The 27,557-nt window shown below is 39.4% G+C and overlaps 1 protein-coding gene across 1 annotated transcript in view; it reads left to right on the top strand.

Moving 5' to 3' along the window:
* Nucleotides 1–25,234, top strand: part of CTNND2 (catenin delta 2) — a 731,680-nt gene extending 706,446 nt beyond the window's left edge. Inside the window, exons 20-23 of the mRNA XM_029913318.1 lie at nt 2,880–3,006; nt 9,466–9,597; nt 17,931–18,004; nt 24,007–25,234. Coding sequence (XP_029769178.1) covers nt 2,880–3,006; nt 9,466–9,597; nt 17,931–18,004; nt 24,007–24,267 — 594 coding nt within the window. The 3' untranslated portion in view covers nt 24,268–25,234. The remainder of the gene's footprint in view (nt 1–2,879; nt 3,007–9,465; nt 9,598–17,930; nt 18,005–24,006) is intronic.
* Nucleotides 25,235–27,557: the final 2,323 nt, after the last annotated feature.

The following is a 27,557-nucleotide window of genomic DNA, read 5'->3' as shown; positions in this document are numbered from 1 at the left end:
TGAGGGGGGATTTGATAGCTGCTTTCAACTACCTCAAAGGGGGTTCCAAAGAGGATGGATCTAGACTGTTCGCAGTGGTACCTGATGACAGAACAAGGAGTAATGGTCTCAAGTTGCAGTTGGGGAGGTTTAGGTTAGATATTAGGAAAAACTTTTTCACTAAGAGGGTGGTGAAGCACTGGAATGGGTTACCTAGGGAGGTGCTGGAATCTCCTTCCTTAGAGGTTTTTAAGGTCAGGCTTGACAAAACCCTGGCTGGGATGATTTAGTTGGGAATTGGTCCTGCTTTGAGCAGGGGGTTGGACTAGATGACCTCCTGAGGTCCCTTCCAACCCTGATATTCTATGATTCTTGGCCTTCACAACATCCTCTGGCAAGGAGTTCCACAGGTTGACTGTGCATTGTGTGAAAAAATACTTCCTTTTGTTTGTTTTAAACCTGCTGCCTATTAATTTCATTTGTTGACCCCTAGTTCTTGTGTTATGAGAAGGAGTAAATAACACTGCCTTATTTACTTTCTCCACACCAGTCATGATTTTATAGACCTCTATCGTATCCCCCCTTAGTTGTCTTTTTTCCAAGCTTAAAAGTTGCAGTCTTATTAATCTCTCCTCATATGGCAGCCATTCCATACCCTAATCATTTTTGTTGCCATTTTCTGAACCTTTTCTAATTCCAATATATCTGTTTTGAGATGGGGCAACCACATCTGCACGCAGTATTCAAGATGTGGGCATACAATGGATTTATAAATGCTTCTAAGTCATCTGCTTGCTGGAGATGATTGATTGGATTTAGAAAATTCTTTCTTATCATTGGTAATAAGGATTAACTGACATTTTCTAGTAATTCTTACTATCTTTATTGGCTCTCTGTTTTTCTCCCTACATTTTCTATATGACCCTTCACTGCCTGGGGACATATAGATCCTGAGAAGAGGCACAAACATCACTTTCCTATATGAACAAATGCTCTATAGCTAGCCACTCCAATGAAAATAATGGACCCATCTTCAAAAGCTATGACCCAAATTTCACTCTTTTAATTTTCATTTTAAACGTGTGTTGTAATTTCACAGTTGACACACAGCCACTTACCAATGCACTATGCAAACAACATAGAGGGAAGAGATGTGCATTCAGTGCTTTTAATTGTACATTGAGTGTGTTTATTTCAAGTTATCAATATTATGTATAGATAGAAATCTAATAAGCAAGCATCTTCTTTGCTTTTGCTGTTTAAAAAAGAAAAACAGCACCACTTTTCCTCAGCAGAGTGTTCTGAAAGTACAGGTGGTGGCAATTACTTTTCATATAGCAAAATAGCCAAATTAAGAGGGAAATTGGAGCCAGTTTTTAACAATGTTTATAATGTATATTTTTAATCACACTTATATCAGCCTTGCAAAATTCTTTTTGCCTCCTCACTAGGGACTTGACCCAATATTCATTGAGGTCAATGGGAGTTGGATCAGGTCCCTGGAAAGCATTTTTTTCAAGGACTAAGTAAAGTGTTATCGTAAGAGTGGCAAGTAGATTTTGTGCCCAAGTTGGTAAACTTACATTACAGATTTGGCACAAGATTTACAGATGATAAAGATATTTCATCAGTAAATATTTTGTAGCATCTGAAATAATATAGTGGAGTCCAATATCAGAGCTACTAATAGCCCTTTTAGCTCTCATTATGCTTTCATGCTAGTTTAATTAATTAAGAAAAAATGTTACTGTTTAGTATTTATGTTATGTTATGTTAGACCATAAAGCAGCTTTAGGCTCTCCAGTGTTTGACTCCTGAACAAATAAAGTTATTTTCAGTAATATGAACTTGAACAGCAGCTAACTTAGAAATGTTCATATCATTACACATTTCAATTTCAAATACAGAGGGCAACTTTTTCTGTGCACCCTAGAGAAAACAGGGCTGGGAAAATGGGCATTATATTATAATAAAACATTGTAAAGAACATACTCTTGTTTCCCAGTTATGAACAAACAGCTGAACAATCTCAGTGTATTAACTAGACTAGAGGGTGTGTGAAATATTTACACAAAATTCAAAAGGCTTGAATGCTCATCTAGCCATTTAACATTTTCTTGCAAAATTAAAATGTTCCTTTGTAATAGAACTGTTTTCGAGGAAAAAATGTTTACATTGTAAAAACAGACAAAATATCATGATTTTGCATATTTTCACAGCTGGCTTATCATTTTTATGACATTTCAGGAAAAGTAGAGGTGTGAAAAAGGGCAGAATGAAAATGCCTAAAATTGTATTCAAATTCTGCATAATTTTGCACAGCCCTAAAAGGGATTGTCTTTGTGTCTGTTGTAGGTATTTTGGGGTATTGTAGTGTCTGGGGGTTGTCTATGCAGTGGGAAAATGTGCACTATGGAGGGTTTGCATTATAAAATCCACTAACATGTTGTGCATTAATTGGTCCACATGGACCCTAGTGGTGCACACTAATAATTCCCTAGTGTGATTTAACAGCATTATGTCAGGGAACTTTTAGAGTGCACCAGCAGGGTTTCCACATACCAATTAATGTGCAACACATCAGTGCACTTTAGAAATCACGCCTCCCCATTCTCCCATAGAGGGCATTACCCTGTTGTGTGGACAGACCCTGAGCACCATCTTATATTTTCTAGCGTTGAGCATACTTGGCATGCTGTAAATCGGCAGAGTAAATCAGCCTAGCACTGGAGAACAGAGTAGCCGTTGTGAGCTAATATGTAATTATTGTAACTGAGTATTCATAATAATTAGTGAAAACACTAATTAAATAGAAATATTATTTACATTAAATGGAGTATTGTATATATGCATCTTTTTCACTGAAACCTGTCCCAATGTTTGATGTTGTCCTCATGCAGGATGGATGGTCACAGTATCACTTTGTAGCCTCATCTTCAACAATAGAGCGGGATCGGCAAAGACCATACTCTTCATCACGCACGCCCTCCATCTCACCAGTGCGCATGTCTCCTAATAATCGCTCAGGTAAGACCATGCTTCCAGGGCTCAAGTAAACAGAGAAGTAATCTAGTAATGTCATCTTTCCATTGTTAAGCACCGTCAGTGGCATCTAGATGCATTATTAACCGTGATGGGAGCTTGTGGGAAATTTTTTCATTCTTATCAGTGTATCTTTGTATACAGGAATATTTTTTATTTGTGTGAATGCCTTGAAGAAATTTAAAGCAGACAGACTATTCAGGGTAACCTTTTACTGTGAATGTCCATTCACTATCTTCCTTGTCCACTGGCCAGTTAAGATTATCTGATTGGGAAAGTGAAAATTTCCCAGGCCATTGGGCCTACTGTTAGCATTGGGAAGTTCCCCATCTCAGATGCCTCCAAGTAATTTGCTTTACTAGTCATAGAAACCACAAATTCATTTGGTATGTATGTTTTATACTGTTAGACAGAAATTTCAGCTAGTGTAAATCATCATAACTCTACTCCAGTCAATGGATCTACACCAATGTTCACCAACTGAGCATCTCGTTATGGATGTATTTGCAGAAGGATTGACTGCAACGCTACATCTAATATCAATGCCATGAACATATAAACTGCCATTAAATGCTATTTCATCCACTGTGGAATTATTTCTGTCTTACACAGAGGAATCAATTCAGTTTTCACATTTAGAATTCAGGCCTCTTTTTCCTCCACTTATTCCAAGTTAAAATATGTCATTACTTTAAATGAAAGTAATCCTGAATAAAAATAAAGTCTTTTAAAATAAACACAATAAAATCCTATCAGCCTCTCACTTTGCATTTGACTGCTTGCTCTGTTAAACCTCTGTCATTAAGAACATAAGAACGGCCATACTGGGTCAGAACAATGGTCCATCTAGCCCAGTAACCTGTTTTTCCGACAGTGACTGGTGTCAGATGCTTCAGAGGGAATGAACAGAACAGGGCAATTTATCAAGTAGGACTGTCGTCCAGTCCCAGCTTCTGGCAGTCTGAGGTTTAGAAACACCCAGAGTGTGGGGTTGCATATAGCCTCTGATGAACTTAACCTCCATCAGTTTATCTAATTCTTTTCTGAACTCAGTTATACTTTTGGTCTTCACAACATCCCCTGGCAATGAGTTCCAGAGGTTGATTGTGCATTGTGTGAAGAAGTACTTCCTTATCTTTATTTTAAACCTGCTGCCTATTAATTTCATTGGGTGACCCCTGGTTCTTGTGTTATGTGAAAGGATAAATTACATTTCCTTATTCATTTTCTCCATAGCATTCATGATTTTATAGGCCTCTATTATGTCCCTACCTTAGTCATCTCTTTTCTAAGATGAACAGTCCCAATCTTATTAATCACTCCTCATATGCAAGTTGTTCCACAGAGTTACCGGGATATCAGCAGTAAGATATGTCTGGCTAAACTATTTACACCCTAGTGCAAAAGTGATTGTTTTTTGATGTTTGTTAACTATCTAGGAGTCCAGTCTCAATCTACAAGGGCAACGTGCTGAGCTATTTTGAAAATCTGACCACAAGTATCCCCATAGTTGTGGCTGAGTACTAAGCCATTTCAAAAATCTGCTCTTCATACAGGCACCTAGATGGGTGCCCTTTTGAAAATCTGACCCTGATTGTGAGTACTGAGTGCTTGAAAAATCTGGCCCTGAGCTTTCGGTGAACATCTGACTCCAAGTATCTCCTGCTTTCTGTTGTTTGTTCAGTTCAAGGAGGGAATCTAACTTTGTCTAACATATAGGACTCTATCCCGCCCCATCCCTCCACACCCCAGTACCGTAAACCATAATAGTGTTTCTCAGTCCAGCGTCAACAGACAATTTAATGAATGCTTCCAGTAAAAACTCTGCAGAAGTCCACTTGTGGATTTGAATAATTGATGGAGAGCTGTTGCTCACACAGGGGTGAATAGATATAGTTCCTGCAGGGAACGGACAAACAGTTATGTCTTATCATTTGACTGTGTACAAAAAGCAGCATGCTTAACATGACCATTAGTGTTTTGATGTCTTAGCGATGTCCTAGCACCCTTTTGGAGCTATGTTTTGTATGTTGTCCTGTTAGATTCTGGCTGAGGACACATGATGTCCAAAACCATATTCTGATTCTGATTGGGTATTTTTGATGATGTCAGAGTCTTAAAACCTTGCTAGATAGATAGCGGACAATCACTTTAAGAGCAATCCCCAATTTTAATGGATACATAAGCACAGCCATCTGCTTAACATTAGTTCTTAAATCCAAGGGTCCCAACCGGGGGAGAAAATTTATTCAAAATTCTGAATCGATGCAAATTTGTTACCTTAATCCTAACAAGAAAAATACAGTGTAAATTAGGACTGCTGGAGGAAATGACCAAAGATTAAGATTTGTGCATGAGTTTTTACAGATCTTTTTTGTAAACTATAGAAATAATACTGTGTAATAAGCTGAACCATTATCAAACATCAATGTTCTTTCTAAAACCTTACTATGTATTAACATATCCTTTAGAGGTTAAACTCTAATAAAACAATACCAGCCTCACAGGAAAAGAACAGATATGAGACTAGAGAACAAATTTCTGTCCTTGTGATTTAAGTAATGAACAGAACAGTTTCAAAAATAAACGACACAATAATTATAAATGTCCACTTTTTGTCATGGTAAGGAGGACATGAATGTGCTATTATTCGTTGCTATTACAATATCACACTGAAAATATACCAGCCACCTTTTCTAAATGTGAGGAAAGGAAATTTCGTCGATGTGCTTTGCCTTCATTAAACCAGATATTAAAGGAGTGGAGTTCAAATAACATACTAAGCAACAAATGTAAAGGTTATACTTGTGCCCTACATAAAAATCTTAACTGAAACTCACTTTTAATCTTAATTCTTGTTTTAGCATTGTCAAGTTAACAGCCATAATTATCCACTTTGTTTCCTAAGCAGTAGAAAACTTTTAAAGTGTGCTGGGAAGTCTCTAAGTGAATATTGAGTGACCAGCCAATACCCCAGTGTTATATAATGCTTTCTCTCTCATTAGTGCTTCTTTACTTCATTTCTTTGATAAGAGCTGGGGTGGTGTACTTGAATTGGTCCAATTTTTTTCAGTCTAAATCTATAATACTTTCTGATAAACTCTTGGAATGAAATCCTGGCCCTATTAAAGTCAACGGGAGCTTTGTCATTTACTTCAGTGGAGCCAGGATCTGTTATTCATTGACATTTCCCATTAATTTTTTTCACCTTTTTGAAACTTTCCAACTAAACTCTCGGCATACACCACTTCCAAGTCTCATCCCATACGCTGAGAAACAGAAGCCAGGTTTCTCTCTGGTGTGTATTGATTTTGTGAGGCCCAAAGCTTTTGCCTTTCCGTCCATCTATTCAAGTTTGTGTCAGAGAAGAAATGCTAGTACCTCCTCCGATATTGAGATCAAAATGGAAAAAATAAATACCAATACTTGGCGAAAATTGTTTTTATAAGAGAGCGCATTCATTAGGCATCAGTGCTGCTCAAACGCTATCCTCGTGTTTTGCTCTCTCTCCAGTGTTTTGCCCATGTTTACTAATCTAGAGTAGATAATGACTGAGCCATTCTGCCTTAAATATACACATACAGAACCTTCATTTATTTCAGTGGAACTTGCATATGTGTATGCCTGGGAAAAAATTAGATTTTGGGGACCAAAATTACATAACAAATCGGGGCAATTATTGAATTGTTCAGTATGCACTTTGGGGATCATTTTTTCAAATGAGCTCGGGTCCTATGTAGGCACCCATATAACGGCTTGCTTTTCAAGAGTTCGTGTCCCTTTGTGACACTTCTGGCCAGTTTTCAAAAGAACTCATCATTCAAGGGGCTGAGCTTTTGAAAATCTCCTCACTTCTCTTGGTGCCTAAATTGTATCTGAGCTTTTTGAAAATTTAACTATAAGAAGACTTTAAAATGGGGCGTTTCTTTGTTGTAACATTAGAGCTTAATGGGAAGTTCAGTATCAACATGGACAGTGATCCTCCGTCACCATTGTTCCCAGATTTGAAATATGTAGGTATAAAATCCCTTGATTCATTAAAATCTGGAACAGGAGCTTAATTCTGTCCCTATTTCCCCCCCCCCCCAAAAAAAACCCCAGGATGTTTAACGGGTGTTGGAATTTCTCAAGGAGACCCTCACACGTATTTTATTGACTTTACCCAGTTTGGGTCAAAATTCTGGTCTCCAAATCAAGATTCAGTGAGATTCCCATGCATAATGCAGAAAGTGTTCGGTAAGAAGTTGCACTGTAATTGTTAGCACAGGACCTTGAGTTAGAGGCTTCTTTTTTCTGTTTGGGGAATTGGTTAATGCAACCTGTGGGTTTTTCTGTATTTAAAATTGTGAAGCAGCGAGAAGGGCCTCAGGAAAATCATGTTAACAGGTATAACAGCAGGACACTATTCACCTCCCCACAGCCCCCCTTGTGTTTGATGGTCATTCACTCCCAGCTGGAGTAAACATTGACTGCAGTAGCGATCATTTTGCCATACGTTTATCAGCAATCAAAAACACATTTACCACTAGAGACCTTACCAAGTCCACCGTGATAATACAACAGCTTTCTTGCTGGTAGCATCTAGGGAGAATATTGCTGACATCCTTTTAATAAAGATTTAACCTTGCAAGTCCGTTGCTGGCCAAGAAACCCTGGATTTCTGGTTAGATTTGATCACACATAAAAGTGGAGCTGCCCAGGATGAAATACATTTGTGACACCATTTCCAAATGTGGGGCAGTTTTATTTTTCCTGAAGGGATATTCTTTTGGATTTCCAGCCAGAGAGTGAAAGAGAAAGAACTATGTGACATTATTTTTCCCTAAAAAGGGCCTGATTTTTAAACAGTCATTAAAACAAAGAGCAAACTTGCCATTACCCAAGCTATTAAAAGAAAAGCTTCCTCTCATCATTGCTCTGGGGGGCGGGAATCCCTCTTTATTTGTGTTCCTTCCTCTCTAAAGATTCTTAGTGCTTTTGAATAAGTGAAACTAAAAATCCTCAGAACCGGTTGGATTTGTTTGCATGTAGAAATGTAAATGCCTAATAACAATTGGGAAAAAAAATGTTCTTCCTGCTAGAAAACTTTAACTGATATACAGTCTTGGGGAATCGATAAAGTACTGGGAATTGCAGAGCCCTGCAACATCCAGAGTACCTTAGGGGACTGTGTCGAGGCGTTCATTTGTTATAGGGTTAACTTTTGTCAAAGGCTGAGAAAGTACATTATCCCCCAGAAATATTTAATCAAACTTTTCTTATCTTTGGGAGCAAGACCCCAGAACTGGTAATAGGGGTCTCAATGGAAGAAAAAACCCCTCTATTCTTAAACTAGTTTGGGGAAAATAAAAGTTTAAGAAATACGTTAATAAGTCCTAATTGTTGCCCTAATATCCAACATATCTCTATTTTATGAACACTTTATCATAAACCTTTACTAACATATTTGTCATCTAAATACTACAATGATATGTGCAGCCAGGAATGCAGTTAAATACAGTGCCCACCCTCAACATTTGCTAGTTACTTTAGTTAACTAAATGATGTTACTCCAGTATGGTCAGAAAGACAGAGAGGTCACCATTAAAAAGAATTGCTATATGAAATCCCATTGTTTTTCCATCACCTTGAATAGGAATTAATTATTATGATTATTTGGTATTTTTGGTAGATGCTGACTTTTTTAATGGTCATTGCTGTATATACAGATAATCATACCCATAATACTAGAGTCAGAATTATTGGAAAAAGAACAGGAGTACTTTTGGCACCTTAGAGACTAGTCTGTAAGGTGCCACAAGTACTCCTGTTCTTTTTGCGGATACAGACTAACACGGCTGCTACTCTGAGAATTATTGGAGTTACTTTCAAGTATTGAGCATTTACCCGAACATTTGTATATATCTTGTATTTTTAGTTAAAGTTACATTTTCCATACTAATGCCTTTTTTTCTCATAACCGTTGCATGGTTCCTGTTTATTTTCAAGTAATAAAACAAAGAATAACTCTTATAAGGGTTTTTCTGCTTCCTGTTAATCATTATAAAAGTTTTTTCAACAAAGGAGAAACTGATGATACCTTGGGAAGTGAACCTGATTATGCAAAATGGTTGTCAAATGTACAAACTAAAGAAATGGAAAGGATGAAGAAAAATACAATTGCTGCTTATGTCATTCCATTGTGATCATCTTAGTTGTTGCATGTAAATGGAGAAGGAACAAAATGCTCAGACAGAAATGCAGTTTTTAACAACTGCCTTTAATACATTTGTCATATATTTGAAATAGCAGCACCTCTAACCCCTTTCCAAATCCAGTTCTGTCTACGCATTTTATACAGTTTAATTCCTATATATTTACAAATGTAAATATTACGAAATTGTTTACCCCAGATATGCTTGCAGTGGTGTGAAGGGAGAAAAATTATTTGTTTTTACTATCTAGCAAGTGCCCCAGCCTCACCTCGTGAAATGATCAGCCTAAAAGAAAGGAAAACAGACTACGAATCAACTGGAACAAATGCCGCTTACCATGGTAATAAAGGAGAACACACTTCCAGGAAAGACACCATGACAGGTGAGATTGTGCTTACATATCACATATATAAATTGATTGTGATAGACACATTTTCTAGGCTTGGCTGAGTTTACTGTAATAGTGAAAAAGATCAACTTCTGTGTTGTCTGAGTACCTCAGATATAAGATTGAAAGTAAAAAGAATCTTATTAATATAACTCCTTATAAAACTCTTATGTGAATACAGAGATGTGTATACATTCTTGATCTAGGTTGTAGCTCAACACATGTAATAAATACTAACAATCAGGAGTGGTCCTATACTTTGTAACATCTAATCCTACTACAACATGGACCTGTAGAAATGCCATGATGCCAAGGTATTTTCCCCCACCATTATTACATCTGTAGAGATCTTGAAGGATTCCAAGACTGGATCCTCTGCCAGGTTCTTAATGTTGCTTGGGACACCATCAGCATGCTGATTCAATACCAAGCTTCCCATGCTACAATCGGTATCCAGAAGTTTGCATTCAAGTTCTGACATTGCTCATACACATTTCCTGTGCGGTACAGTACTTGGTAACCAAAACCCTACAGATTATCATCTGAGTTTACATGGAGGAGCAACATGCAAGAAGATGAATTAACATGAAATCTAAGAAGTGATCTAAGAAATGGGAAAACAGCCAAATAGATTTTGCACACCATTGAGAGCCTGGGAGTCCTAACGTCTGCCTCTGGCCTTAGGAGACAATTCAGCTGGCCATTACACAAGGAAGCAGCAAAGAGGAAGTCATTTGTTCATTCAAGGTACTGTATTTGACATTAGTTTTCAGTATTTGGGATGTTTGAGAATGACTTGTAATCACACTGAATAGAGTTGTTCTACCCTACCCTGATGTGACGTTGCTGCCATTCGCTTTTTCCTGTCACCCAAATAGTGTCATTGTAAAGGCCATTATTGACATGATTGTGGAGGACAGGTCTGTGTTCAGCTATGGTTACACTTTGTCAGGATCTTGGATACATCCATGAAGAAGACTTGTCAGAATCCAGTTTGGCAGTAGGGAAGGACAAAGGATACGATTTCCTTCTAAAAGTATCTGAAAGTTCAGGCAAGCATATTAAGTAAGAATGATCATAGGGGAGGGCATTTTCTGGCAGTTAATGACACATCTTTCACCTTGTTTCTCCCTGCCTCTTTTTAAAATCCTTGTTCATTTCTCTTCCAATTCATCTCCCCATCCTTTTCTCTTTTTTCTCTTTACTGCAGTATCTCTGGCCTCTCTTTTTTTTCTTTACTTCACTCATTCCCCCTTGTTTGCTGTTTTTTTAAGGAATGAAGGTTGGCACTCCCCCAACCCCTTTATTCCATTTTGAGTTCCACTCCCTGTTGTGCCTAAGTCCCCATTTCTCCCTCACCCATTGTAACTGCTTTTTCATTGGGTTCTTTGTAATAAAGTGTTTGCATCAAACTTCAAGCTACCCATTCTACAATCCAGCTACTCGGCTCTTTGTGAGAGATGGGTAACAACATCAAATTAAAAAGATCTACTGTAGTTCCCAGTACTGTACATGCACTATGTATTTGAAACAGGAGTTCATGAATCACATTCTCTCTTTCAGGTTGCCAAATCTCAACCCTGTACAGTTGGTCTGACATCAAATGAAGAGCCAGTTGAGGAAGGCAAAGCTATAAATAACTAAATGAAGTGAATAATTCTACTAGTATATGTTGACTGTTGATTGTAACAAATGTACAGATCATCTTTACAAAGTATTTGTCATTTGTGATAGAGAAACAAGAAACGACAACAAACATGTAAAGGAAACCAGGTGAACTGGATAAGAATATTTCAATAAAAATAATATAAAATCAATCTTTATGTTTTTTGTTGTGAGATATTTTGTTGTACTGGGCTGTTCTCCTGTTTGCCTGGGTTTACATCCTCTAACAAGGGGTAAGGATTCCCTCACTGCCTGCAGCACGTACTTTGCATATCCATCACTGAACTTTAGTCAGTACATGGATGGGTTGTAAAGGAGCATGTGAGGTTTAGAGAAATATTTTGCCAAGTTGGAGTTGTGATGCAATGAAAAATGCTCAGAGCAAGATATGTAGGCAATTCTCCCACTGACTTATGTAGTATGCATATCTACCAATATATCCATATGCCCATTTATCCACAACTGTCCCAGGTTTTACAAAGCCATTCCCAGGTTACAGTCCCAGACAATGTCCTGTGAACTGTTGGTTGCTACCTGATAGGTTTTTTTTTTAATAGTAATGTTGGCCTCCTGTCACTAAGGGAATATGTGGGGAAGTCTGTGAAGCCTGCAGAAAAGAGTGAAACGTTATGAAATAAACAATTGAGTAAAAAGTGTTAAGTTCCTTAGTAATGAATTAAGCAGCTCTGAAATACCATTGATTTCCTGAGGGATGACTAAGAGAAAAGCAGGAACAGTATGATCATTCTCCTTTGCTCTCTCTGCTTTTATAACACCTTGCTACATTTACAGATCATCACACAACTAGCCTATTTTTGAGGACTGTAACAATAATAAGAAACAAATTAAAAAGGAAACAAACCTATTATGTTCTCTAAAAATGTGTGACTACCATAAATAAATGCCGTAGCTTGACTCTCAGCCATTCCCCTCCCAACAGGGAAAACAAGGTTTTAATATGCTTTCATGGGATTTGTGCTCTGAAGATCATGTTTCTTTTACTTTGTGGCTTCTCCTGTTGAACTGACATTAAGCATCACCATCTGTGTCCTATATCAACTACTCCAGGAGCAGAAGCATCTTCTGGATCAACATTTTCCAGGCTTACTTTAAAGAATGTCCATTTCCCTTCAATGTCAGTGTTCAGGCTTACTCATCTAATAGCCCACACACATTCCAGTTGCCCTGAAAATCCATTCTGAACACAAACAGGAGGGAGTGCATCTGAAATGTCTTTCTCCAGCCATTGCCAAAGGAACTTTTACTGCCTGCTTTTCTTAAAGAAACCATCATCCAAAGGGGCCATCCCGTATGCCAGTGTCACGTCTTCCATCATGCAGGAAGCTGGGAGTGATAAGAAAGCAGGAGACCCCCACACTGGCTGGTATTTGTATAACATACAAATGTTTTAACTTTACTGCTCTGAACTATATTTTAGAAGAGGAGCTCTGCTGAATGAAACGAAAGACGCAGAACGTGCAGTACAAGGGGCAGATGACTGGCTATAACTGATTTATCCTTCCCTTTCTCGCTGACTATCAGACTACGCTTACAAGGGCATTGGGCTAGTGACTTCTTGTTCAAAGTACTATAAATGTGTCCAGAGTCAGCAGTTTTTGGAACATGAAACTCGAATGTAAATCTTAAACCATGAATCAAGTAAGTGAACTAAGATATATGGGAAGACTTAGGTCAGTGATATCTTTGTCACATAAATATCTAGCTATATCCTTTTCAAAGCTGGTCTTAAGGTTATCAGTGTGTTCTTCACAGAAGGCTGCTGAGGAGAATTATTTGTCTGCTAACTTTCACCAATATAATGCTTGGCATCTTATAAAATAATACGCGTAGTTTAGATTTATATAGCATCCTTCACACCAGGGGACCACAGAGTTCTTCCCAAACTGTATTGGGCTATCCTGGTTGCCCTTAAAAACTTCCCAGTTTTTCCTTATATAAATGGATATGGTAACATCAGCATCTGCAGTAGTCACTTGTACTTACCTATTGTTACTACAGAAAATATACAAACACTGAAATATTAATTCATCCATCACTGAAATGCAGCCACCTCTGGGGTGTAATTTGGCAGCTCCAATTCCCATTTGCTGCCTCACTCTCTCTGACCACCATACTTCTTTCTATCCTTCTATCCCTCCTCTTCCCCCATTTCTTAAAATCACTTCCTTCTTCATCCTCCCTGTCCCATCCCCTGATAATTTTACATGTCTTAACATTTATACAATATCTCAGCAAGGAATGGGCCCAAACCACAAAATGTGGATCGATTCATCCCTCTCTCGCCTCTGCAGTTTTTGACATCAATAGTCAACTGTTCATCCAGGCATAGCGGACTTCTTAATTGACTCAAGAGATTAAGCTCTCTCATCTTCTCCCCTAAACTATCTCAGTTTTCTGCTTTGGGAACTTTTGGCATTCCCAAACTCTTAGAGTGCCATTTTCCCTTTAATATGTTAAATAAAGGACTCTGTACCGTGTATGTTTTGTTTATATTTTACAATGTGAATTTGTGATTTGCATAACAACAATGATACAAATTCTCTCAGCGGGAATATTCTGTTCTTCTGCTATGTGTCCGTGTGGTTTCCATTCACCTCATGCACATGATGTTTGTTTGTTTCTGAACATCAGTGTCCGTTGGGGCTGTGTATGCATTCTGTAGCTCCTCTTGCTGCTATGTGAGGGCATTAAGACTATGACCCTCTGTTCCATTTTACCACCCTGGCAGTAAGATGGAACCTGGCAAACTTCTGACCACTAGTTTAGCTTTGGCTAAATTTCTTCAAACTTTTCATAAAATCTTCATAACTCCTCTGATTCTGTGACAAACGACCACCATGAATGATACCAATCTATCTGGGCTGAGTATTTATATCAGACCCTGTGCACAGGTCCTCCAGACACTCCATCTGTACAAGACTTTTCAATTTGGTGGATTTGAAATCTGTGGGCTTCAAGCTGTGCCTGTCCTCTGATGAACAATTCCATTGATGGATGAACACAGGAGGTGCCTCCTCTATTTAGGAGAGCCCCACATACCGAGTAAATGTTCAATGTGCCTTTCATTCTCCATAATAAAATATAAATTATGCGACACGCACTTCATCTCCTGGAGCAATCTGTGAAGGTCTCTTGAGATCCTGAGACAACAGGCATCTGGATCTGAGTAATGGACAAACCAGCTTCATTCAGCTCACCATCTAGCAGGCAAGTGACTCCAAAGACCAGAGCAGAGAAGATGGTGATGAGGAAAGACCTGGCATTTGCACAGCACTGGAACCTCAGGCACCATCGGCAGCAAAGCCATTGCCAACACCTACCATACCAAAGCTCAGCACCAAGAGGGGCCGCTCTGATCTCAAAGGCAGAGACTCCAGGTGGAGTTCAGTGTCCTCCCATAAAGACAGATCAAATAAAGCCTCAGGGATACAGCCACCAAGACCCACATGGCTTTGAGTTCTGATAATAAGGAGCAGCCTGTGGCACAGAGGAAGCCTTCTCTGGTGTCATATCCCTCAGTGTCGATGTCTACAGACAATGGCAATACTCTGGGGACCATCATCAGTACTGAGACACCTATCCATACTGGTGCAAACCCCTAGTACTAAAAGCATCATATACTTCAGCATCATCCACACATGTCACTGGGACATACATTCTCAGCACCTTCAAATAGAGAACCTGCTCCTCTGAGATCTGTTACTGAAAGACCTGTCAGCTCTCCCCCTAGGGCTCAGCAGAAATGGCATTGTTCTAGTCAATACCAAACACCCTAAAGGCATGCCTCTGTGGCCCTATTGAGCTTATTGGGAGTCCATCCTTACAGGTCTTTAGAGCAAAAACACCACCAAAGGACCTGTCATCTTTGTCACCTGACAAGGTGGTCTCCTTGTCACCAGTACCAGCCTGGATGTCTTCAAGTCTCAGAGCTGTTTATGAGAATAGTTGACACTTTGGAGCTAAAGACTTTGGTCACATCAGAGGAATTCCATAAGTTCGACATTCTCACAATTGCCAGTCCAGAACGGCAAACCGCAGCCACTGGGAGCTGCGGGCAGCCGTGCCTGCAGACGATCAATGTAAACAAACTGTCTCACGCCACAGGTTGCCCACCACTTGGCTAGAGCCTGGTGGCAGACACCAGCTGTTATAACTACAACTGCAAAACAGGTAGAGAAAAGGTACCAGGTCTCTCAATCTGGATTTGAGTACTTCCATGCCCACCACAACCCAGACTCCTTAGATGTTTGAGCAGTGCAGTAAAAGACTAAATCAAACAAGTGTACCTCTAAGGGGGTGGGGGAGTGGAGACAGTGACCCAAAAAGGCTCAATGTGTCTGGGAGAAAAATCTTACTATTACTGCTCTTTACAACTCAGAGTGTCAAGTTACCAGGCCTTACTGATCAACCTATTGGCCATATTCGACACCAGGAGAGAAGAAGCTAGGTTTCTTGGATGTTTCCAGAGCCTTGCTCCATTACCTGGACAAGACTAAACCTTTTAGACCGTTTCTTCATCTCTTTGTGGTTATACTCGGCTCATCAAAAGGCCAAACCTTCCCAGCAGAGAGACTTTTTAAGCGGATCACACAGTGTTGCTCCGCCTGCTATCAAGTAGCTGGTGAGCCTTTCCCTCTAAACGTCAGTGTACAATCCATGTACTCCACACACTACACCAGGGCACAAGCAGCATCTTCAGCCCGATTCAGGAATGTGACCGTACCTGAGACCTGCAGAGCAACCTACTGACTTTTGTCAAACATTGCACCCTTGACATGGCAGCCAGGTCTTATACCAAGTTCAGGAAAGCAGTGCTTTACTCATTATTTGACTAATTGACTGGCCTTCCTCATTCACCTGTCCAGAGGGGATACTGCTTGCCAGTCACCAGATCCACACTGACACATGCTCAAAGAGAGAAAATGGTTATTTACCCTGCAGAAATTCTGGTTCTTTGAGATGTTATAGTCAGTGGATTCCTTGACCTGCCCTCCATCCCTGCTTTTCAGAGTCCTCAGCTAACCTGGGCTTTGAATTGCAAAGGAACTGAAGGAGGGTCGCAGCCACTCCCACTCTGCCCTTGTACAGGAGCACAAGGAGACATAGGCACATGCTCCACTATTCAGAAAAACTATAGTCTTATGTACCTAATGCACATATATACCTACAGTAGGAACCACACTGATTACAACAGGGATAGTGTCCCTAGCTCTGTTTCCCAGAAGCTGGGAATGGGCGATAGGGGATGGTTGATGATAACTTGTTCTGTTCATTCCCTCTGGGACCCCTGGCATTGGCTACTGTTGGAAGACAGGATACTGGGCTGGAAGGACCTTTGGTCTGACCCAGTATGGCCATTCTTATGTTCTTGTAAGATGTACAACATCTTGAAGCACCACAGTTACTGTAGGGTAAGTACCTGTTCTATATTCATGCTCCCTGTGAGTGACCTGCAGCCACTGCACAAATCGTTTACTTTGCATTCTTGCAAATATCCAAAGTGCACACGTTTTTTCCAACCACATCTGCAATATGTATCTCAGGTTGTAACGGCAAATGCAGGGGCAGAATCAGCCCCATTTGAGACACCCATGGGCTCAAAATGTTATTGGAAAGAAAAACTGAAATCCCTACTAAAATTGTGAGCATCTCTAAAGGACAGATGTGATATTTTTCTTGTCCCTAGAATTACTGCTTCATCTCAACACTTTCAGGCTCATAACTCAATTCACTCAATGAGCTTAACTGTGGAACATCTTGGGGAAGAGTGATATTAGTTTACAGGCTGAGGCCTGATCATCCAGATCGCTTCATTTTCACCAGGTATCAGCCTTTTGGCAGTTCATTTTTGGAGCTAATTTAAATCTCTTTCCCCCCAAGTGGTTGGTTTCACCTTATAACAAAAGCAGCATTGCAGTGCACCTAATTCATGCATTTGGCCATCATCATCCTAAGTGTCTGATCCAAGGAACAAAAGTGCCAGGTTTTTTAGTCCCAGTATTTATAGTTGCATGTTAAATGTATAAATGATATACTGTAACACAATGTATTTAGCCTGAGATTTATGATTTATTGCTGTTTGCATACCAAGTTTTCTTATTGACTTATGTGTGAAATCCACAGATTCGGTATAACTTCCACCTACTAACATTACTAAGTGATATATATGTACACAGCAAAGTGAAGAATGAGACTATTTGGTGGTAAGGGAAGAAAAGGAAAGTCTGGCATTTATGTGATAATTTGCAAGTGAAAGTAAAAGTGAACTCATAACAGCCACACTTCATGAAGCTTAGGTTCATGCTGGTGCTTTCAAAGATGCAATTCAGTTGCCTTCTTTGTTACTTTTAATCAGCACAGTTAATCTACTAACCCGCAAAGAGAAGGAAATAATCCCAAATTAAGAATCTCACACTCTTAATTAAAAAAGAAAAAAATATCATTCTCTCAATATACCTCTAAAAGATTCCAATTCTTAATTCTTATATATATATTCATTCCAGAATGAATGTTTTTTACTTGAGACAAATCTTAACTGGTATTATGTTAATATATGTAGTGTAATAACAGCAAAATCACTGCAAAAAATCCTGCAGAGAGACATGTCTGGTAATACTTTTCTCCTTTACTTCTGTCTTTAGCTCAAAATGCTGGAATCTCAACTTTGTACAGGAATTCTTATGGTGCACCTGCTGAAGATATCAAACACAACCAGGTATGTGAGTACAGTAAAACACTAGTTTCTCTACAAAAAGTGCAAATGTATTCATTGTTTTGCCTGTTAGAACAATCAAAAACATTAAAATAATAGAGAAGGGTGGACAGTGAGGGTTACATTCTGTGCTTTTGCAAGTGGTAGCAATTCCATTGACTTCAAAATAGTTGTGCTCTTCTGTACCAGCAGAGAATTTGGACCCAAGTTTCCAAAATGTGTAACAATTTATAACGGCATATAGTACATAGACGACATGTGTATATGTGGCATAGACTACAAAAGCACAGGACTCTGCCTAAGTAATTCCACTAGCTCATCCAGTAGTGGGAACCTCATGGTTTTTTGATGTCTTATGTTCCATTAATTTGGTGGTGTGTATCCTGTTCCAAGTGGTCAGGTATCTGCACCACAAAAAACAACACTGTCATTGACACTACAGTAACTCTTCACTTAAAGTCGTCCCGGTTAACGTTGTTTCGTTGTTACGTCGCTGATCAATTCAAGAAAATGCTTGTTTAAAGTTGTGCAATGCTCCCTTATAACGTTGTTTGGCAGCCGCCTGCTTTGTCCACTGCTTGCAGGAAGAGCAGCCCGGAACCAGGGTGGGCTGGCAGCCCCCCTATCAGCTCCCCTAAGTTCCTGTGCGGCAGCCGCCCAACAGGCTATCAATTGCCGGCAGTTCAGCTGTCCCTCCCCCCAGTGCCATGTGCTGCTCCTGCCTTCTGCCTTGGAGCTGCTCCCGGGAGCCTCCTGCTTGCTATGCAGGGGATGGGGGGGAAGAAGGCTGCTGATGTCAGGGTTTCCCCCTACCCCCGCTCCTGCCCCCTGCTCCTGTACCCAATCTCCACAGAACGGGGGGGACATGACAGGGCTCAGGGAGCTTGCTGACAGCAGCTGCTGTCTCAACTTGCTGATCTACTTAAAAAGGCAATGTACTTAGAGTGGGGTCAGCATACTTAAAGGGGCAATGCGCATATCTCTCTCTCTCTCTCTCTCTCACACACACACACACATACACACATGGTGTGTGTGTGTGAGAGAGAGAGAGAGAGAGACGTGCATTGCCCCTTTAAGTACGCTGACCCCACTCTAAATAGATTGCCTCTCTCACATACACACACACACACACACATACACACACGGTGTGTGTGTCTCTCTCTCTCTCTCACACACACACACACACACATACCGTGTGTGTGAGAGAGAAAGAGTGTGTGTCTGTCTGGCTCTCTCTCTCTCTCTCACACACACACACACACAAACTCACACACACACGGTGTGTGTCTCTGTCTCACATACACGCACCTCCCGGCACTTTGGAAAGTAGAGGGAGTAGTGCACTCCAGTGGGATAGTGTGGGTTCATCATCACTTTCCGTTTCAGGGAATCTTTGCAGCCACTGCCATGAGTCTGTTGTATTTCCTCCCTCCATTTGTGCTGCCTTGTAGAGTGTGAGGCTACATTAACAACAATGTATTAACCCTTGAGGGGTCAGCCAAAAGCTAGTTCATCATTTAGCAGTAAGGCATTCCCTGGGAAATATCCCACCCTCTTCCACCCTCTGACTTCACCACCTCAACCAAGCTTCACAATCATCATTGCTGTGTACTGTACAGTATTAAATTGTTTGTTTAAAACTTATACTGTGTGTGTGTGTATATATATATATACGTATATATATATATTTCCCTGGAACCTAACCCCCCCTATTTACATTAATTCTTATGGAGAAATTGGATTCGTTTAACATCGTTTCGCATAAAGTAAAATTTTTCAGGAACATACCGTAACTACAACGTTAAGAGAGGAGTTACTGTACCTGGCTCTCCTTGTTTAAAAGATTCAGCAGAGATGCCAAGTACTGAATGGGCCTAGAGACTGATCTACCCTTTCATCCTTAGTGTGAGCTGTTTGTGCTATACCTGTGTTAATAGAGGCCACTAGCTTCCATATTTGTCAGCCGGGCACTTTTCACAAACATCAATTCCCACAATGGTTTTTTTAAAGAGGAAATTTGTGCATGTGTGTGTACATTCCATCCAGTAGGTAATGGTACACATACACAAGCATAGACCCACACCCTAAATAGAAATCCTTTAGAATAGTCTGTCCATTAAAACCACAGTGTGCATTTAACAGGTCATGAAAAAATAGAGCAGTCTGTGTATTTAACTGGTACCATAATTGGCAAGTTAATACCCCTTATTAGAATATAGATGTATATGGAGTTGGGGGTGGGGGGGGATACAAAAGAGCATTTCCTGATCCCCCATCAATAGAGTGCTTTTCAGATTATTGCGGAATTGTTTGTTAATTGTATGATAGACAATGCTATGTTGCACTTAAATAGCACCTTTCATTCACAGATCTCAAAGTGCTCAGGCACTAATTAATTCTTGCAACATCCCCATAAAGTATGTAAGTGTTATATCCATTTTTCAGAATGGGAAATGAGACAGCAAGTTTAAGGCAAAAAATTTTGAACTTGGTGCAAACTTGTCAGGTACATAAATCCGTATTTAGTAGAAGTGGTCTTTTCTGCAGAAAATTTTGGCTGAGAACCAAACATTGTGATTCAGAAATGCCCCCACAATTCCTAATGGGAATTGTAGTTTGAAAACCAAAAGCTGTTCGGTTTCCAGGTGTTTGATATCTTGATGAAAAGTGTAAATGTAAATTTTCTGTGGAAAGCAGCACTTTTTGCAGAAAAAAAATGTTTAATTCAAAACCCAATTTTCTGTCAAAACGTGATTTTGATGAACATTTTGTGACCAGCCCTAATATTTAGACATCTAAACAGGCCTACTCTCAGAGGTTCAGAGAACACACAACTCATGGAAATTGCAGAAAAAATAGGACATTTTTATTTCCGTGACTAACTTTAGGTAGCCAAGAGTGTTGGGGTTTTGTTTTGTTTTTTGTTTTTACTTTTTGTATTTATAATTTTGTTTACATTTTTCCAAAAACAACAAATATACCAAAATACCAGATTCATCACAATACACAAAGGAAGTAAAGAGGGTTAGGTGAAAGGGCTGGGAGGGGAAGTGACATGTCTCTCTTCAGGGTCTACATTAATCATAGATGTCTAAAAAAAGTCATCCCAAATCGCTCTATATTTTTGGGCATACCCCTTCTGCAGAATGCCAGTCATTTGTTAGCTGTGTGATCAGCCATATCAGTGAGCCAGGCATCAATGTTTGGTGGGAATCAACTTTTCCATGTTCGCAGGATTAATTTTATGTTTGGTGGGAATCAACTTTTCCATGTTCGCAGGATTAATTTTTTAGCACCCAAAGCTGCACATTGGAACCACGCTGCCTTGTTACCAGGTACTCTCCAGGCAGCAGGAATATTTCCAAGAACAAAACATAAGGGGTTGGGGGGGATCCAATTTAACATCCACTATCAAATTGGTCCTTTGACTCACCTCAGATTAGAAATTCTTGATACGGGGCATTCCCAAAATATGTGAGCTAATGCAGCACCAAGGGAGTTTCATTTCCAACAGCAGTCAGCATTTATGATGCCCATTACAATTAGCCTATGTGAGGCCAGTATATTCAAAAAAAGTGTCTTTTGGTGAATAAGCCATAGTCTCAGGTCTGTAGTTGCTTTTTTAGCATTAAATACAATTGTATTCCATTGGGTTGGGATAGCTGTGTATCCAAATCTCTATTCCAAGGCATCCAGGTTTGAACATTTGGGCTGAAACAGTGTCCAAGTTACTAACAACCCCCTGGAATCTAGGTGTACTGAAACCACGGCGGCTGTAATAATACTGAGCCCAATCCTGTGAGGTGCTGAACACCTCCTGTGATTTGCTGAGCATCCTCTTCTCACATTAACTGCAGTGGTAGTTGATGGGTGACACTGACACTGTGCAGTGGTCCCAATACAGCTGTACTCCTTCCCCTGCTTTTAAATACCGAGACATCCAGGGACATGGTGTTGGCCATGATGCTTATACAATAGCCTCGCAGATCTCTCCATGCAGCAGCATGTGATGTCATGTCATACTCAGTGGTGTGTAGTGGGCTCAGCTAGAGTGAAGGAAGAAAGCAGGATTTATATGTAGAGTTCTGTGATGGCTCTGTGAGCTAGAGCCGGACTGGGAGGCTCTACATGAGGAAGAGTCTCCAGAGGCATTGTGCCTGTGCAGTGGAAGAGCAAGCGAGGGAGCATGGTTAGTGGAGGCAGGTACTACACTTCTTCTGCAGATCTAACCTGTACGTCTGTCGGGACTGCAGTGCAGCCATCGGCTGGTGAGGCCATGGCCATATGGCCACGCCAACGCTGGGGCTGAGAGCACTGCAGTCAGCACTGGCCAGTTACCCTGCCAGCTGTCCCAGAGCACTAGTCACCAAATTACAGCTGCACCGGGGAAAGCATGACTGCATCTTTTCCCTCCTCCCCGGTGCACCCACACATCATAAATTAGCCTCTACTATACATACAGCATGTTAAAAACATACCAGAACGTCGCCTGTGGGATGAGAGTACATTCAGTAAGATTTAAAGGTTCTTGGTTTTTTAAATGGTGTTTAAAATTTCCAAAAATATTCACAACCTAGGATGAGGTGCAGCACTATGGGGGATCTAGATTATTACAGGATGTTTTGCTTCTCTCGCACGCGCTCTCACTCTCTCATCTGTTTACTGGAGCCAATCAAGGGACTCCTTAGAGGAAAGAAAGGTGCTGGCAGGTCTGGGAACATCACTAGCACAAGCTTAAGCTACACATGCTCCTCATAAGAAAGTGAGCTGTGATCTCTAGCGTTTAGAAAAGGACAGATGTTTAAAGGGATGCAGTGGAAAGCTGGCTGTAGTTACATAGAGGCAGCAAAGCAGAAAGAATGGAGTTCAGATTCATAGACTATAAGGCCAGAAGGGACTATTGTGATCATCTGGTCTGAGCTGACTAACGCAGCTAATGCAACTTCCGTGAATTAATTCCAGCTTGAGTCCAGTGGCTGTGCTTGAACTAGAGCATATTTTTTAGAAAAACATCCAGTCATGAAGATACTTAGCACCGGTTTATAAAATTCATACTTGTAGTTTAAATTTTCCCTATCAAAACTTTCAGGCTCAGCTGTGCAAAAACAAATCATTGAAATAGTTTGAATTTGCTTCTGTGATTGATTAGGAAGAGTGTTCTGTCCCGTCATAGATACACAAGATCCAAGGCTATCAAAGAACTATAACAGCAGTGGAGGAGTGACGTAATATTTAAATGTTAGAGAATAAAGAGATTAGGAAATAGATCAATTTAAAGGTAGGAAAGGGATATATTTCAAGGCACTAAGTCCAAGACTTTCACATATGGGTGCCTCAAGTTAGGGTCCTCAATCCATATTTAGGAATTTAAGTAAAGCAATTTGTAAGAGTGCAGAGCACCCACAAATCCCACTAAACTCAGTGGGAACTGCTGAGTGTCAGCATCTGTGAAAAATCCAACCACTTTTATTTAGGTGCCTTGATACTAAGCTTTAGTCACCCAGGTTTAGAAATTTTGGTCTGAGTCATCTTATTTCTATCTTTAAAAAATGCATGGGCCAAAGGTTTCCCCAAAGAAAACTTTGTTTAATTCGGTGTCTTTATTAGACATTTGAGTCCTATGATTATGTCCAGTTATGTGGAGACAGAATAAGAATCTGAGTAAGATACAGGAAGGAACTGAACACATCAGGGATTATAGTAGAGGTGGCTGCAAGCTACATTGTTTGGCTCCAATCTTCCAGGATTATGGCTCAAACCCACCACTAGTTCACACAGCCTAAGCCTAAATCCTACAGCCTTTGCTGTTTAACTACCTCTTTTTAAGCAAACCAGCATCTGTTAGAAGCAGTAATAAATGCGAGTATAAAGCACTACTGGCAGCATTCTTACTCCAGCCTGACAAGTTGAAATGAGCTGGAACTGTTGGCTGTGCACCCCTTGTGCTAGTTTGTTTTCCAGTGTTACTCACACCTAACAAGCTGTGGGTGTTATTATCTTTCTAGGTTTCAACACAGCCAGTTCCACAGGAGCCCAGTAGAAAAGATTATGAACCGTATCAGCCGTTTCAAAATTCGACAAGAAACTATGATGAGTCCTTCTTTGAGGATCAAGTGCATCATCGCCCACCTGCAAGCGAATACAACATGCATCTGGGACTAAAATCAACTGGCAACTACGTCGACTTCTATTCAGCTGCTCGTCCCTATAGTGAACTTAACTATGAAACAAGCCACTATCCAGCTTCTCCAGATTCCTGGGTTTGAGGCTTGGGCAAGACACAAAAGCTCCAGGAACTGTGCATGTGCATGCATACCACAAGACATTTTTTTCCTGCAGATTTAGTTTGTTAAAGCCTGTTCCATAGGAAGGCCCTGATAATCAGTATGGAAAATTTAAGATATTTTAGAAGGCTAAAAGAAATGAAAGTTAAACATGGAAGTCATTAGAAAGATATATATATACATATATATATTACAGTGTGGGACAACTTTACTGTTGGCCTATAGAGTTTAAAACAATGGTGCTGTACACTGAATGTGGCTGAAGGAAGGAGGGTGAATATGACAGTGGATGTGGGTCAAGAGTTAAGCACAAGACACTAAGCAGTTTACATACTTTATGGGGAACAGCTTCTCACACTTTGTTTAATATCCTTATTCATTGTGAATCTAGGCTTCAAGTTGCATTTGGGGTTTCCTCTGTACAGCAAGATGTTTCTTGCCTTTTGTTAATGCATTGTTGTAAAGTATTTGATGTACATTACAGATAAAAAAAAAAAACAAGTGCATTGTGTATATTACACCAATGCCACAGTGTTTCTTCATCTATGGTTCTAAATATTGCTTCAATTTCAAAATTTTGAAAGATGTATGAATTTCCAGTTTTTTTGTTTTCTTTTCCCCAGTGCGTTTTAACAACAACAACAAAAAGGAATATTTAGCAGTATTGTTCGTTCTGATATGTGAATTTGTTTGTGGCAACTAAAAAAAAAAAGGCATTCAGCAGTTTCTGACAATTAACATTCATCATTCCACACTCCTTGTCAACAAAGTGCTTTTTCACTGCCTAAAATTTTAGATGTAGATATTTGAAATAGATTTTTCATTTATACCAGTTTTCTTTATGATGATACAGTGTTAAAAGAAAATAAATTACAATTGATCTGTCATCCATATTTGCTAAGAATGTCTATTTCCAAGCACCTATCATAAAAATACACATTCTTGCTTGTGTGTGTCTATGTATGCATAATATTCTCTTTGTGTGTGTGTGTGTGCATGTGTGTGTGAGATAAGAGTTATTTTCATCTGCTGTTCTCCTTGTTCAAGCTTTAATTTTTTTACAGTGGAAACTCCAGTATGTATTTTTCCTCATCCACTATTGATAGTGAGTCAAAATATTAGGACAGTTCCAAGTGGAGTTATAAGGTTTTAACCCATTCCTTCATTCTTAGATGCCATTCCCTTCAAGATCCCATCCCTCAACATTCTTACCATGAAGACAAAGCTCAGCCTAGTCTGTATTGCCACCCTAGGACCACCCACTAGCAAGTGCTACAGGCAGAAGCAGTGTAATCTCTTCATGTTCCTGAGGGAGAGAGGCTAGCACAGGCGGTTCTTAAATCTCGACAAGGATCCAGCACTGAGATACAGGCACAGTTGTTTTTCTTTTAATCATATCAAAAATATTCCTTAGATATAAAAACCATTGTCCATTTCTGTACATTTAAAAACTCAGATAAAAAATGAAACTGATAAGAGCTAGAATGAGCTTTTTTATTATTATTTTTTTTCCAAAATGTGGAGCAATGAACAGAGATACTTTTATCTTCATCCAGCTACAGCTTGGAAGTAAAAAAATTAAATCCACAATATATAGTATTCATATCATTCAGCTAACTGCAATGCACAGTCTTGACACAACTGGATCCAATACAAATGAAATATTTGTAAATTAGTGAAGCTTCAGCATATAGTTTGTTTTAGGGATACAAACATTTCTGTGATTACTCATTGTAATAGTCCCAGCATTGCCTGAATTATACCCCAGAGGCAGGAAAAACTTTCTCAAATCCTTATCTGTATTACAGAGCAAAAATAGTACAGGTCACTGGGGCAAGTGTTGTGATGTAGACATGGTTTATCAGTAATCTAGCACTGTAGTTGAATCTTTCTGGCAAACCTTCCCAGTGTATGATAAGCAACCGTAGCTCTTCTTTGTAGTAAACAGGAAAAATTGCATGAAATAAAAAGGAGGGAGTGGCACCGTAGGCCAAATGTATATTGAGGTAGATACAAATATTATTCATAATTTTGGACACAGGCTATTTATATTTTCTTTATTAAGTTGATGCTAAAAAGATAAGTGACATTTGCAGCACTCTTTTGAACAAAGCACATTTTCAGTATAAAGAAAATTAAAAAAAAAAAAAAAAAGCAACATCATTCGCAACTTGAAGTTCACCCTGATTGACTATGCCCATCAGACTCATGCATTTCTCCTGTTACTGGCGTGCACATAGGCCTAAGGGACCTGGGATTCTATATAATGCAGAAAGTTGTAAGTTTTGTTTATTTAAATTCTTTGAGCAGGTAAAATGCCCATGTTGTCTCCTCTAGGTTCTCTTAATCATGAGGCTAAACGAAATGCTGACCATTTGTCAAGTGAAAGATATTGGATTAAAGGCACAAAATGGCATGAAACTCTTTCTATGTTCCTCCCCTCATCCCCTTTATTCCATTCTTCTCCAGTGGCAAGTACTCAGAATAGTGACTTTCTTCCTTGTTGTATTGAGTCTTGGGAAGGTGCTGAATTTCCTGGCTTCTTTCCAGCCCTGGCAATCCAGTGCCATCTCCCATGCCAGGCAGGATATGTAAGATTTTCTCTTTTTAATATTGGGGAAAATATGACCACCTACTGCTGCTCCCTTCAGCCTTGTAACATACCACAAAACACAGAGAGCGAGAAATGTTCCAAAAATGTATAAACTGCATTTGATGTACTGTAAAATGTTGGACTTTTTTAAACAAGCTTCTTATTAGAATCTTGATTAGCTGTGTAGATCTATATAAATCTCAATGTTTTATTAAAATGTTCTTTATGGTCTGGAAGGAATGGTTAACCTATCTCAATACTAACAAAATTGCACTATCATGAGCAATACTGATTTGGGCGGGGGAAGAAATTGAATATGGATTCAATATTTAAAGGATGAACTAAAGATATAAAATACTATATTAACACAGAAATACATTTTGGCAAATAATGTATTTAAGCCCAAAAGATAAAATAAACACTGGTGTCAAATAATATGAAAGAAATATAAAATTATAGATTGACAAAAAAAGTGTTTCACTGTACATGTTACTAACATGTACAAAGACTAACTCGTATTAACGTATTTTCTATTAATAAATCCTACTGTATTGTGGAGAACTGCTGTTCATAGTGCAGTGTGTTTAAACGCAAAAGTGAAAAATTATGATGAATTAAGTTACTTTCTAGTTTGCCCCACTTACATCACCCTAGGCTTTATTCATTTTCAACTGTTACA

This window comes from Terrapene carolina, unplaced genomic scaffold (genome assembly GCF_002925995.2).
Source record: "Terrapene carolina triunguis isolate 2854851 unplaced genomic scaffold, T_m_triunguis-2.0 Scaffold580, whole genome shotgun sequence".
Classification (NCBI taxonomy): domain Eukaryota; kingdom Metazoa; phylum Chordata; order Testudines; family Emydidae; genus Terrapene; species Terrapene triunguis.
This window is presented reverse-complemented; position numbering and strand designations above follow the sequence as displayed.